Source organism: Siphateles boraxobius, unplaced genomic scaffold (genome assembly GCF_051911475.1).
Source record: "Siphateles boraxobius isolate OS27281-9 unplaced genomic scaffold, OSU_SipBor_1 65, whole genome shotgun sequence".
Classification (NCBI taxonomy): Eukaryota; Metazoa; Chordata; class Actinopteri; order Cypriniformes; family Leuciscidae; genus Siphateles; species Siphateles boraxobius.
In genome coordinates this window covers 9,302,708-9,317,300 of record NW_027509192.1, presented here as the reverse complement: position 1 = coordinate 9,317,300, position 14,593 = coordinate 9,302,708, and the positions used below count along the sequence as shown (strand labels likewise).

Below are 14,593 nucleotides of genomic sequence, written 5' to 3'. Positions count from 1 at the left end.
CGAGCACCCCAAGATACTCACATGCACGCATGGCCTCTTCCTCTCGCTCTATAAATCGCTTTGTGTCACATGCACAAACATGGGGATACACACACACACACAGGGCATGGTTTTCCCACAGGGGTGATGGGTTTTAGAAGTATTGTGCAGGGGTTTGGGGCGGACTGGAGAATTGTTTTCACCTGAGTGCCATAGTAAATATGATACACACGTTCATACCCCCACTTCTGTAGTACAATAAGAGGACGGGCAATTTAACGTTCAAATGTCCAACCTCCCGGGCTGATTGTCACAGTTTAACCTGTTAACTTTAACCATGTCTGAAACTGATTCCCTCAGCTAAATCCCTCAATTTGAGCTATTGGATTTCTTGTAATGCACCTTTTTTTGCAAAGCTTTGTTGCCAAATGTGCTTGTAAGTCACAAAGAGCTAGATACAAAGTACAAAGAAACTAGATTTCTGGGTTAATGACAAATAAAACTGTCCAAGAAAAAGGAAAAATATCTTGTTTAAAACTTGTATTTTTTTAAATGAGACTTACTGACCTTGACACAAATACAGCTGTCCTCTCTGTGCTATATTTTGTTGTTTTATGCTATTTTTTCTGAATGTTGGTCACACACCTCATGACTTTGATTTGGCAGAAAAAAGTTTTTTAAATATTAATAATATTTTTACATGACTGATTCACTGACTTCCTGGTTTTAAGAAAACTTCTTTTAATGAGTTTTTTTCTACATTTATATATCAGGACAGCTGTATCAAATTTTTTTAATTTATACCCCAAAAAAATATCCGAATTAATTTGAATTCATCATAGTATTCAAGTGTGTTCAAGTCATTTTATGTATAATTTTTTAAAATAAATTAATTCCAAATAGCCAACCTAAGTATGAGCAATGGTAATAGTGGTGCTTGCCAAGATACCCAAAAACCTTTATTTTGTAAAAGTATTTTGTAAATGTGATTCAGCTTTGCACCACAGGAATAAATTACATTTTAAAATATATTCAAATAGTTATTTTAAATTGTAATAATATTTCACAATATTATCGTTTATTTTTTGTATTTTCAATCAAATAAATGCAGCTTTGATAAGCAGAAGAGACTTCTTTAAAAAAACGTAAAAAAAAATCGTACCAACACAAAATGTTTGAATATCAACAAGCAGTAATGACCATCATTTTTACACTGATATTTGTGTTCCCTCACCTCTCCCGATGATCTCATTCACATGCAAGAGCAGATCTTCCCGGGCGATGACCACGTGCTGCACTTCCTTCAGCAGCTCAGGGTGGAGGCTGCCCAGATCTATGGGTGCATTAGAGGGCAACAGTGGAGACGCCAGATCCCCTTCCATCGGCCCCAGCATTGGGGACAGGTCCACATGGGCATGTGAGTAGAGATGAGGCCGGCAGGACTCTGTCTGTGACAGAGGCAAGTTTTGGTCTGCAAGGCAATGGGGTCGAGAGGTCAAAAGTCAATGACTTGTTCGCAGAGGCCTGGGGTCACCTGAACAAAGCAGGGAAAGTCTGGGAGGCAGAGTCATTACACCAACTACAAAGAGCAGAGGAAATTCTAAACCCGACCATACAGATGAGAGGGGATTTTTTTGTCTTTTCAGACAAAAAAGGAGTCAGAGGCAAAGCACGGAAGCATGTAATATCTTCAGAGAGAGAGTGGAGAGAGCAGAGGGTAAGGTCAGAAAGCGTATGTGTTTGGAGTACTGGAAAAAAAGTTGCCTTTCTGCGATGATCAAAGACCAGTCTTCACTGTCCAGAGCCGTGAAGAGAAAAAAAGCAAAGCTGGTCTGAGATCAGCAGATAAGGCAAACCTCCACCAGAGTGTGTTTTGAGCGAGAGGCAGCAAAGCGTGAGAACATACCCTCAAGCAAAGTGGTTCTATAGTCCACCGACTCGTGAGAGACCATTTCATTAGTCGGACTGACACTCCTCGCGTTTGCCAACATGTCCAAGTGCGGAATGTGAGCCCGGCCGTCATACCAAACCATAGCCTTAGCTAAATCTACAACCAGAGAGAGACAGAGGGTGAGAGAGAGACCAAGGAGAGGAAAAAAGGGACAGATCGCTACACCATTGACTTCAGCAGCGTCAACTCCCACTAACAAACCCAGAAACCCCTCTCTTTCTTTATCTCACAATCTCATAGCATTCAAATTCAGTTCATTTAATTTCAAATACCCATCAGCAAGTTCAACATCTCTGGTTATGAGAGCAGCTGGAATCAGAGGTGGTTGCTAAACTGACTTCTGAATGAAAAGTGAATTACTGCCAAAAAAAAACATTTCTTAATCTGTATATTTTCCCTTGTTGTCCAGTACAAATATCTAAATATCCTTAAGACATGATAACTTGATAAACAAAACGGCATAAGATATTAAAACATGTTCTTTTATCGTGATATTTTTGTCTGGAAAATAAAGTTTAGTAATGATTCTTTTTTTAGCAAGAAAGGCTTATCTGCTGCATCTAAAGCAGTTTTGAATAATTACGTTTTTCATTCTGGATATAAAAGTTGATATTTGCATTATTTTTGATAGAGGTTACTGCTCTCTAGCTATACAAATGATGTGGAACATTTGCATGTGAAGTGTTTATCTTGAAAAGCCACAGGAGGCTTCAAAAACAGCTTAAAGCTTATAAATGAAAACAGACAGTCACATACCATCAATATGCTTCTTCCTCTTCATGCAAACAAATACTCCGATCAGGAGCAGTAGAAGGACGGACACACACACTCCTCCTATTATCAGTATACTGTAGTCCTGGTCTTGAGCCAAGACCACACGACCTAGGATCACAGATGATGTGGCCTGCTTCCACTACAATGGATACACAAATAACTTCATGTTATTTTCAGTAAATATTAGAGACCAATCTGACCATAGCACCTAATGTTGTAATTATATTGATAAAAAAAAAAAATATATATATATATATATATAATATAATCACTTTTGCAGGATTTTAAACTATAACATAAAGATAAATATTTTAAATAAAACATTTTATTACACAAAATAACATTATATTATATAATTATTTTTAGAGCAGCATCTGTCTGATTAATAAGCAAACATTTTGGACCGAAAGTAAACATTATTTAATACAGATAAAAAGACAAGCAAGTATGTGCAAAAATACAACTAGGGAACATCTATGCCATCACATCTGTGGCGCATTTGCTTCAGATTTCATATGCCGAGAAATGTTTACATTTGAACCTCCAACATCACAACAATCCATCTAGAAACATCCTCAGGGACCGTTTACACTCAGAGAGAGGGCTTCACTGCTCAGAAAACAGCATGGCAAAATGAAACACACACATCCAGGCAGGAGGGGAAATTGGATCAGAGATAGAGCCTCTCTTATGTGGTGCAGTGTTATTGAGTTTGGGCTGAGATGAGTTTTACCGCGCTATATTGTGATGGGGTCAGATTAGAGCATCGTGTCACACGCACGCTGTCCGTCTCCCCCTGACAGATAAGCACTTTATGCTGAGACCAACGCTTCCTTGATCTTTGCACCAATCATATCAGACTGTCTGGGGCCAGAATCGGGGCCTGAAACGTTTTTTTAATGTTCTTGTTGAGTTAATGGTGACCAGAAAGGAAATAGAAGAAAGGCAGGTGGACCCTGATATATAATAATATGCGCACCTTTGAGGAAATTACTCATTGATATTAATCCTCATATCCAGGAGGGATATGGGTTTTGGAGTTAAACTGGAAACTATAATCATTTGGCAACCCAGAAGCCTCTGCTAAGATCAGAAATAGCTCATGTTTGGTACTTTGAGAGGCTTCTGGAACAAGCAGGGCAGAGTTGGCTGGCTGACGAGTGGCTCTTATGGGGGCCGTCTGGATTGGAGTGGTCTGAAGTGGAGTAGAGAATGAAAGAGTCTTGTACCTCCACCTCCAGCTCTTTGGCAGCTGTCTGGAGCTCCATGGGTACGGTGCATTCGAGCGTGTTGCCCACCAAAGTGACGCTCTCACAAGTCCGGTTCGAAACTCTCAGTACCTCGCCATTTTTCACCGCCTCCTGATTCACAGGGGGGACCTGCAAGGGAAAATGAGACAGAAAGGTAAGATTAAAAAAAAAAAAAAAAAAACTTGCCTCACTATAAATTGCCCGATGACTCAGGGTGTATATGGGGCGTATAGATTGTGCAGCGTCTACACCTTAAAACTCAGCAAGCTCTAGTGTATGGAGCAGAGCAGAAGGCAATAAAGACAGCGATCACATTCCTCACATGACAGCCTGGGCTTTACAGATTGGACACACTCCACTACTGCACCTGTTACCATATAGCACCAGCCAGCATGAGATCCAATACGAACAGACACACATACACTTACAAGTAAGACCCAGCTCCCTAGAGGAGATTAGACCATTCACAAAAAGAAAATGATCACAAGTTAAAAACCAACAGCACTGTGAGATATATGTAAAAAAGAAAAGAAAAAAAAAGATATATGTATTTATAATATATATATATATATATATATATATATATATATATATATATATACACAGACACACATACATTTATTTACATATATTTGTTTTTCTTTCTTCTCACCTAGATCAATCAACCATGAGAAAACTTTACATACAGGACATGATAAGACCCTATGATTACAAGACAAACAGGTTCCATAGCCTTTTAATATATCTGCAAAAGAAAAGTATCATACTTGCAGTTTTTTTTCTTTTTTGTATGTATTGCTGTATGTTCTGTAATACCTGTCAAACAAGGTTGTATATAATTTTGGTTGCAATAAAAAAAAAAAAAAATTAAAAATATGTATCATTTTATTTAAATGAAAAAGATATAAATAAATAGTGTGTGTATAAGCCATTATTTTTCATTAAATATGCTTTTATATAATTCAGAGGTAGATTAAAATGTAATTAAAATAAATACAAGTTACTTAAAAAAAAAGACCACTTAAAAAGTAAACGTTCAGGCAAATCTCCATTGGCACCAGTAACACTCACAATCTCTGACATTTTGATAAACCCCTTGAGCGTCTGCAGTGCTGCCAAGTGCAATTTTATTTCCCTAAAGAAGGCCTTAAGTATCAAGCTGCAAAATCTAAACAAACAGACTGCATGGGAATAAAGTGCATGATCTGAGTGATAGGGCAGTTTAATGACAATTAAGCTAAACTGAGCCTGCTGTTGTGCCCATTATTGAATATAGTGGCTTTAAATGAGCCTAAGCGGTACACAACGTTTAGTGTGTCTCTCTGTGTGTGTGCGTCTATGTCCCAAGAGGGGTACCGAGGGATTTGATGCTGAGGTCTCGCATGGGAAGAAAAAGTAGAATCTCACGCGACCTCTCTCCCCCCTCCCCTTCACAACAGCTGCGTTTGACTATTGAGTGGTGGTTCAAAAAAAAAAAGTCTACTCTTATATTTCATTGTTAAAAACTCTGGGTTTTTTCACCAGCCTAACCTCACCAGGGCAAAGGATCTCACCATCAATGTGTCAGAGGCTGTAACCTTCAGGGAACGAGAACAATGTGAAAGATGGAGGTGCGCAATGGGAAACGAACTAAACTTCCTGTTTTGTTTCAGTATTGTTTACTTCCAACTCAATGAGCAATGTGAATCATTCTGTGTATGTGTGTTTGTCTGAGATCAAATATCTAACTTCTTTCCTGCAGAGCATCGCTCTTACCTTAATTTCCAGAATGCTCTTGTTGCCTCTCGGTGTAACGGTGGGCTTCTGAAACTCCTCGAACTTGGGATCTTCCACATACAGTAGGTCATACTGATCAGTGGAGAAACCGTCTAACACAAAGGTCATTTTTGTGGCAACTGGAGGCTGAACACCGAGACCTTTCAGGGAGGGCGTGATACAATGGATATTTCGCTTATCCTCATCATGACTGCAGGTCTAGGCATAGAGAAAAAGACAAACACAAATATTAGCCATCTCTGTCGTTATAGTTGTGCCAAGTAAATGCTGAGGCATGTTACATTCTTTTGTGTGACCTATTCATTTTATCTTTTGTTTGTTTTGGAGTAAAGCATCTTTATTTATAAGTTTCATACAAGTCTTTAGTGTTTAACCAGGGTCCAAGTTTTCTCAAGTGTCAGGGTGATTACATGACTGAGCATATTTAAGTTCAGATTTCAGGAAACATTCAAACAGCAAACATTATTTACATTACATTCACATTTATGCATTTGGCAGATGCTAATATGTTCTGTGTTTCAGTTAAAGCAGCGAATTACTATAATTTAAATTAATTCTTTTCTATTTTAATGCCTTTAAAAATGTCAATCATTCCTCTGATGGCAAAGTTGAATTATTTTACTCCAGTTTTCAGTATCACATAATCCTTCAGAAATCATTCTAATACGCTGATTTGATATGCTGATGTCTCTTTTGATCAATTTAATGTGCCCTTGCTTAATATTAACTTGTCAAAAATAAAATATTACGGACCCCAAACCTTTGAACAGTAATGTATATCACTTTTTAAACCAGATGCGAGACACATCCGTTTGCATAGAATACATCGCAAACTTTAAGAGAAGTGGACAAGGAGCCTTTGTGAGATTGAAGATCTGTTTCAATGCAATTATGCATGAGTTGCAACTCAAAAGCTTCACATGCCAGCTGTGGCTCCTGCCCTGCCAGGTCTTGCCACACACCATTTTCATTCCACATTACAACACCACAACTGCCCATTTTACAGTATGCCTGTTATTTGCACATCACCGCCATTTAATTAGCTGTCCTCATGTGAACGTTCCACTTCATAATAAAGCATAACCCTAGAGCAAGAGACACATTCAAACTGTTCGATGCCATTATTTATGAACATAAGGCATCCGAGTCGTCTTTGCTCCAAGACTTCCATCCAGCAAACCTGTGTCTCCCTCTGCACACTTGGCAGGTTAACAACGCTCTAGAGTCGAAAAACAAAGAAATTCTCACTTCACATAAGGGTCGTTTCAGAGTCGAGGTTTAGGTCACAGTAAAGATTTTTAATCACATCAAAGACATTGATGTTTTATACTGCCAAAAAGGCAACAAAGGCCTTGATCTGGGAGTTCACATAAAGATCAGTTACTTAGAAACAAATTTAAAGAGAATGGTTGAAGATACCTTAAAGTAACTGATTGCTATTCCTCACTATATGTGGCTATATATACTGTATAAATACTCACTATATATTTCCTGACAACATCTTTCCTTCGCTAATGCTCTTTGTTGAGCAATATCCCAGATGAAAATCAAAAACCATTATCACTAAAGAGAGCGAACTATGAAAAAGTATTTGCTAATTAACACGCATGTATTTGAATAGCAACTCTTTGCATATTAAGAGTTCTGAAAACTCATTTGCTGAGACTAGTCAAATACTTGTAAAGTAGTTTGGCTTAGTGTGCTGCTCGACAAACACAACCTTTAATTGTTTAGAATAGATCGAGTATCTCAAAGGGCTTAAGGGGGTTGGATAACAGCTGCTAAAGAAAGCAGCCAAAAGATGATGGGAGACACCGAAAACTTTTCAAATTGGTGTTTGGGGAATAGATATACCCGTTGTCAGTTAAAGTGATGCTTTATTGCAGGACTTTCATGGGAAGTTATCATATACTGTAGGTATTTCCACTGATATAACCATCTTTGATGGCTCCTTTCAATGCGTACTACTACATCAATACATATTAAGTAGAGGTTGACCAATATTAAATTCTATGCGTTTACTGCAAGGCAATAAGAGATTATTGTGCCAATACTAGTCAAATCTATATACTTAGTATATATATATATATATACTAAGTTCTTAGTCTTTCCTTAATAGGGTGGCCTAAAGAGAAGCCACATGAGTTTACAACAACTAAAGTCAGATAAAGTTTGAGTCATCAAAATACCAATAATTACCAGGAAAAAATTTTTTTAGGCATAATGCAGGACTTTTAGCAACTTTTAGCATAAACAATGACGAAATACATGGATTATTATTTTGAAATGTCTATACTTTACTACCTCCAGATGCTCATTCAAAAAGAGAAGGGAGATAAAACATTCTGTTTTACATCCATCTACACATATTACAATTTAAAAACCATAACGTAAACATGTCGAAATTCATCAACAGTAGATTATAAGCAATCCCTTAGCATAAACAGTGCCGCCTTTTGACTTTGAACAGCACTCACATTTATTTAATTCAATCAAAGATATTTGAAGTTTAATATTCACATTGTGATTCCTGTTTTCAAAACCAAATTGAAGACATCTTGAAATTATAATTAGGATTTAAGATATTAAAGACTTTTTATGGCCTTAAATTTGATCAAACTGGATTTAAGACATTTCAATACTTCTTGAAGATCTGCAGGAAAGCTGTTTTAAAGGGGGTAAAGCTAAGGAAGGAATAGGAACTTTCGGGTATCATGAGGCAAAGCGGAGTAAGGTGTCAGCAAGATCATACTGAGATGAGAAAGCCAGATTTTGGTACGTATAGAGAGGGATCTGGAATGAAAATGACCCCCTTTGAATCCCAAAAACAGGTGTTGCTCTTGCTAGAAACCCCTCGGTGGTGTCTGGAGCATGTTAGAGTCCTGTTAACACCCCTACAGGAAAGTCCAAGACAAAGCAAAACTTGAACATGACCCTTGGTTAGTAACAAGAAGAATAAGATGCCATACCCCTTAACAAATAAAACCGTCTCAGGTTTGCTCCTGATCGTGGGCAGTGCCAATCGCCAGCAACAAGCTGCAGCCTGTGAAAAATGCTTTTTATTTTGGTGGGAAAGGCGAGATTGACTGATCCCTGGATTAAGCAGAGATCTCAGAAGTAGATATTCAAGAACGCTCTTGAGATTTCTTCCATTTCTCCTGAGCCACCACAATTTGCCTTGGGTCTTTACGCTCCTTCATTTGGCTTGCAGAGCTTTTCAATGTATGATTGCAAGAGGAAATAAAATGCAACTGATGCAAAAGAAAATCGAGATCACTGTCCACTTTTCTTTCATTTTATAGGGCTGTGAGCAGCTAGATTGTGAATGCAGCCCACAAGAAACCTGAGCTACTGACGGCTTTTTCAGTTTCGGCCATCGTTGATCGAACCTCAGCGTAACAGATGACAGCTCAGATCGGGTTACACAGTCGTAGTCAGTGTGATTCAGAAAAAAGCTGACAGAAGACAGGAAGTGTTCGACCACAATGCTCCGCAATAAAAGTGAGGGGAAAAAAACAATAAACCTCTTGTGCTTTACAAATTAGGAGAATAATATTGTCTCAACCCCCACTGTTTATAGAGAAGAATTTACAGGCTGACAGCTGCAGAGCCATCTTAAATCATTTGGCAGGATAGCCTGCATTTCATGCCGTCTCTGCTCATTTTGTGTTCTTGATGCCTTAAGAAAAGGCAGAAATATTCCTCTTTCAAGTGAGCTTAAAATCATTGACAAACCCATCGTGTTTTTTAAAATGGCACTCTCCACTTGGCATTGAGTACAGTATATTTGATTTGAGATAAACTAGTGAGATAATTACCGTAAGTACCCTGATGTTTTGAGGAGGAAAATTTTGAATGTGAACGGAAATGAAGAGATAAAATCAGAATGAAGATGTGTGTCAGTACGAGTCCTGTCTTGGACTATAACTAAGACTTGTATGCTTAAGATTAGATAGCTTTGTTCACATGCACTGTTCCACTGCACGACCACACTCCACCCCCAGAGAAATCAGATAAGCGGAAACTGTGTGTAAATGAGTATTTGTCTGGTCCCATTGAGAGAGGAGCAGTTTAAGTTTTCTCTCAGGAAATGAGATGTGAAAGTGTTTTCAAATGGTTGAAGAAACTTGAATTGACAAAAAATTTGACACATTACATACATATATATATTAGTGCTGTCAAACGATTAAAATATTTAATCGTGATTAATCGCATTAATGCCATAGTTAACTCGCGATTAATCGCATATTTTTATCTATTCTAAATGTCCCTTGATTTCTATTTGTCTCATTATTTTTTCTTATTTTGATGCTCTTATCAACATGGAAAAGTGGATCGGCAGTAAGTTTGTTCTTAGCTGTGGTATCCATGTGCTTCTGTCTGAAGTCATCCATTGTAGAGCTTAGATCGGGCCCAACAAGCCCGTGCACATTGTGTCCGAGCCCGGCCCGACACATAAACTGTAATTATGAGCCCGAGCCCCATTTAAATCCGTCCATTTTTTTAATACGTGGGTTGTAATAACTGACGTTCTCAACTACTTTCTATGTTACTTTCTCCCGCCCGCAACATTTTTGTCCCGCTCCCGCCCGCAAATAGACTTTTTTTTTGTAGGCTACATCCAAATACTTTCGCCTACGTGTCGCCACCATACACATCAGCATAAATGCTCCTGATAAATTATTTGTTATTAAAGCATTAACACACAAACCACTGTTATAACATAAAAGCAAGCGGGCTACTGCGTGCATGGTTTGGCATGACTGAATGCGCGCAAAGTGCTCTCCCTTAAAAATTACTAAAAAGCTGATATCAGTTAATCGCAATCTCACACATCTCTGTTATTATCAATGAAGCTGACTGCACAATGAATATTTCATAATATATACACTTTGTTTTTTATAATTTGAGGATTTGCCAGCATACAGAATTCAGCACTGAACAAAAAGACAGTTTTGAGCGGTGAGGGGAGTCTATTTTAAATGCTTCTGATTCGCCATTGCGTTCAAGTAATCAACACATATGTCTGTGATTGGCTACATCCCTCAACGCTGCAAACATGTTATAAAAAGAAACTCTCGCCTGTAAATCGTTTCTATTTAGTTTTAGTTGTTCTTGTTGCTTTTCTGCAATATATGAATAAAAATGTATGTTTTATGTTTTATTCATAGATATTTCTAGTTTGCGGGAGTCCTGCGAATCGTTTTATTCTCCCGTATCCGCACCCAGAGTGAGTGCATTACCGCCCGCGCCCGCGTTTGCACTCGGCCATCAAATCTAGTCCCGCGCCGCACTCTATTGCGTTGAGAGTGCACGTCTCTAGATCGGCATCTCGCGCTCGCGCCATCCACTCAAAACGTAACGTTAGCCTACTACTCTTTGGCCGGCGCACAAGCCCAAACAAGTAGGCTACATGTGGCGTGCCTGTTGTTTTGTTTCCGGTCTAGCTATCCGGTGTGATGTTGTAGTTTTTCTAACGTTACTAGTTGTTGCAACAGCATGTGAAAAAAACTACAAAGTTTGCTAGGCCAAAAAGAGCGTTAATCTCGCGATAAAAAAATTTACGCCGTTAAAATGTGTTTGCGTTAACGCCGTTAATAACGTGTTTAACGGACAGCACTAATATATATATAAAAAAATTGTATTATTATTTTTAATATATTTAAATTAAATAAATTTAAAAACTCCAGAAATTAAATAAGAAAACATTTAAATTAGATTTTAATTAAAAAACTTTGATTTTAATTTTATTTAATTAGATTTTAATTTAACTTTCCAAATGGTTTCAGGAACTTGGATAGGTAAAATGATTTGACTTAAATAAATATCAATTAATATATATTTAAAAAAAGTGTTTTTAAAAAAATGAATTAAGAAATTTGGATAGGGAAAAAATGATGCATTGCAAAAAAGAAATTTAATTTAAAACCTACAAATAAATAAAAAACTAAGAGTCGGAACTATCTAGTTTTTAAAACATATTTCGGGAGCTAGAAGTGATAATCATATAAAGGACATTGTGTGTGCTTTTTCCAAGTGCAATTCTGAAACATTGCTTCATTTATTTCTCAGATCAGCAGATCTGCTTCGCTATTTAGTGGGGTTAATGATACTAACATGCCTGTGACATGGGAGGAAAGGTATTTGATGTCTCGGCACTCTGTGTGGGCCGTGTACAGTACACTCACCACTTGGAAAAGTTTGCCCTCTGTGGCGGCAGTGAGAACCATCTGAGGTTGAAGAGCTGAGTGGAGGTAGAAACCATGAACTGTCACTGTGCTTCCTCCACTATGGACACACACGCACACAAAAACCTTGCTGTTAAAAACATATATTTATTCACTCTTCCAGTTGAACCCCAACTTTAAGCACATGTTAAGTCGCTAAATGTTGGCTGCAGTACTGACCTGATAAAGGAATGCTTGGGCTGGATGCTGGAGATGTGTGGGTTCTCGTTGTAGGTGTAGCTGACAGGAGCTTCACATATCACTCCATCAATATGCAGCTGTACCTTGTGTATGGATGGTGATGGCTGAGGTGGTGTCCGACAAGTCAACATTGTGGCTGAAATACTGCAGAAAGGCAAACACAATGTTTTAAACAGACACCTCTGCATAATAGTGGGGTTTTGCTCATGAACACATCTTTTAAGTGAACCAAAAGACCAACCTCATGACAAAATTTTTTTTTTTTAAATACTAGGGCTATCAAATCGATTAGTCGCGATTAATCGCATCTAACATAAAAGTTTGTGTTTACATATATGAGTGGGTATATATATATTATTAAATTTATGTATATCATATTATGTATGTATGTGTGTGTGTGTGTGTGTATATATATATATATATATACATACATACTTACACACACATACATTTAACAATATACACACATATATTATGTAAACAAACTTTTATGTTATATGTGATTAATCGCGATTAATTGTGATTAATCACATCTAACATAAAAGTTTGTTTACATAATATATGTGTCTATATTGTTAAATATATGTATATGTGTATGTATACACACACACACACACACACACACACACACACACACACACACACACACACACACACACACACACACACACACACACACACACACACACACACACAGTATGATATACATAAATTTAATAATCGAGTTGACACTTCAATTTTTAAGGGTTTAAGTTTTTCCAAATGAATGAAGAAACTTGAGTAGATGTGAATGATACCTAAACACTCTCTGACTCTTAGTAGAATTGTAGACATGCAAACCTCAGCAGCACACAGGTAGCGTTTCCCATTGTAACCAGTTGCAAATTTCCACTGTCCAGGAATGAACCTGTGATAGTGAGCATTGTTCCGCCAGACTTGGGTCCAAACTCTGGGAAGATCTCTGTGATAACTGGGTTCTAGACAGATAAAACATTGTGTTAGTAAAGTAAAACTAATTCGCACATTAAGGGTCTTTGACAGAAATAACATTGATGATATTAGTATCGTTTTTTATTTTTGTTGCATCATGTTAGGGAGCCCCAACTTAGTTTAGATCTCATTGGTCCAAAATCCTGCTCCAAAGTCCAGATATCTGTATATTACATATTACACAAACATGCTAATTGGTTTATATTTTGTGACGCTTACAGTTATCTACACTATGTAAAGAAAATGTATTTGCCGCTGGTTAGGACACCATGTAACCTTAACCCAAATCCAAATAAGTGGGGGGAAAAAAAGAATAGAATAACATACTTGGGTTCTTGTGCACTATGAAAACCACAATACTGGAAAAAGTCCAAAACACATTACTCGAATGTGTGCTTAAGTATTTATACTGTGATTTGTGAAGATTCTTACCACAAATGAGAAACCGGCTTTTTGGGCCTGTTCCTTGCCACTGCGCACCCTGACCACAGAGTCAATGCTGGATGCGTTCACATGATCTAGTCCGCAGACCAACCTGACATACAACACAAAGACATAAACATCTCCCGCTAAAAACAGCGAACAAGACGTGGTTGTAAACTAGTGGAGTAAGTAGGCTATTAGTCCACACTAATTTAATGATAACCCTACTACTCGGCAGAAACTACACAGGAGCTATTCTCCGAGGGAATTTCTCCTTTCCTCTCACAATAGGACGGCTGTAGGGTGGTATGTCCGGGGGCACAAAACCTCATGAGTTTAGTGTCTTAATGGTACTATAGTTTGACATGGAAGGCCAAGATGCACAATAGAGCACTTTTGCAGACCAATTTAATGTTCTGCAGGGTTGCAACACGAGCACTATGTTGAGAATGTGACCTTGCATGTTTCTGAATTTGTGTTTACACAGAGTGCAAGAGGATTTGCTTACATTCAAGTGCAGTTTATTCATTTACAACTAACTAACAATGTGAACATATTTTAAATAAGCCTCACAAATAAATTATTTATCAACTTACCGATTATTGCTACTGTCTTTCCTCTCCAATTTACACTTTGTTCCAGCAACAATAACATTGATCAGCTTGATATCAAAGCGGTCTTTCTTATTAAAACCAAAGTTTTTGCCACAGATTGTCACGTTGGTGTGGCCTCCGAGTGGAGCAGAAGAAGGAGAAATCTAGGAAGAGAAAGAAGGTAAAATTGTGACAGTGTTTTTCTTTCAGTGTCTAGTGTCTACCCTCCTGCTGTGTGTCTGTATGCCAAGCATTTTCTCTGCTCATGAGGTTGGTAACCACTGACAATAATTTGTTTTGGTTGTATCGACACTCTGAAGGCAGGGGGTCTTCCAGTAAATGGTGATGGAGACAAAAACCGAGGACAAAACAACCTTCCTGTCTTCCTTTGTGCTTTAGTCTCTGGTGTTAAAACTGCCCTTTAGGTTG

General features: G+C 37.9%; 1 protein-coding gene across 4 annotated transcripts in view; it reads right to left on the bottom strand.

Annotated features, from left to right (window-relative positions):
* Window positions 1-14,593, bottom strand: part of met (MET proto-oncogene, receptor tyrosine kinase) — a 55,046-nt gene that overhangs the window by 12,600 nt on the left and 27,853 nt on the right. For 3 of the 4 annotated variants that reach the window (XM_077210720.1, XM_077210719.1, XM_077210721.1), the window contains exons 6-15: window positions 14,168-14,328; window positions 13,581-13,683; window positions 12,999-13,135; window positions 12,138-12,302; window positions 11,919-12,018; window positions 5,710-5,928; window positions 3,934-4,083; window positions 2,687-2,843; window positions 1,886-2,026; window positions 1,214-1,450 (exon numbers count right to left, since the gene is read on the bottom strand). In XM_077210720.1, coding sequence (XP_077066835.1) covers window positions 1,214-1,450; window positions 1,886-2,026; window positions 2,687-2,843; window positions 3,934-4,083; window positions 5,710-5,928; window positions 11,919-12,018; window positions 12,138-12,302; window positions 12,999-13,135; window positions 13,581-13,683; window positions 14,168-14,328 — 1,570 coding nt within the window. The remainder of the gene's footprint in view (window positions 1-1,213; window positions 1,451-1,885; window positions 2,027-2,686; window positions 2,844-3,933; window positions 4,084-5,709; window positions 5,929-11,918; window positions 12,019-12,137; window positions 12,303-12,998; window positions 13,136-13,580; window positions 13,684-14,167; window positions 14,329-14,593) is intronic. The other variant, XM_077210722.1, reaches the window with a different exon arrangement.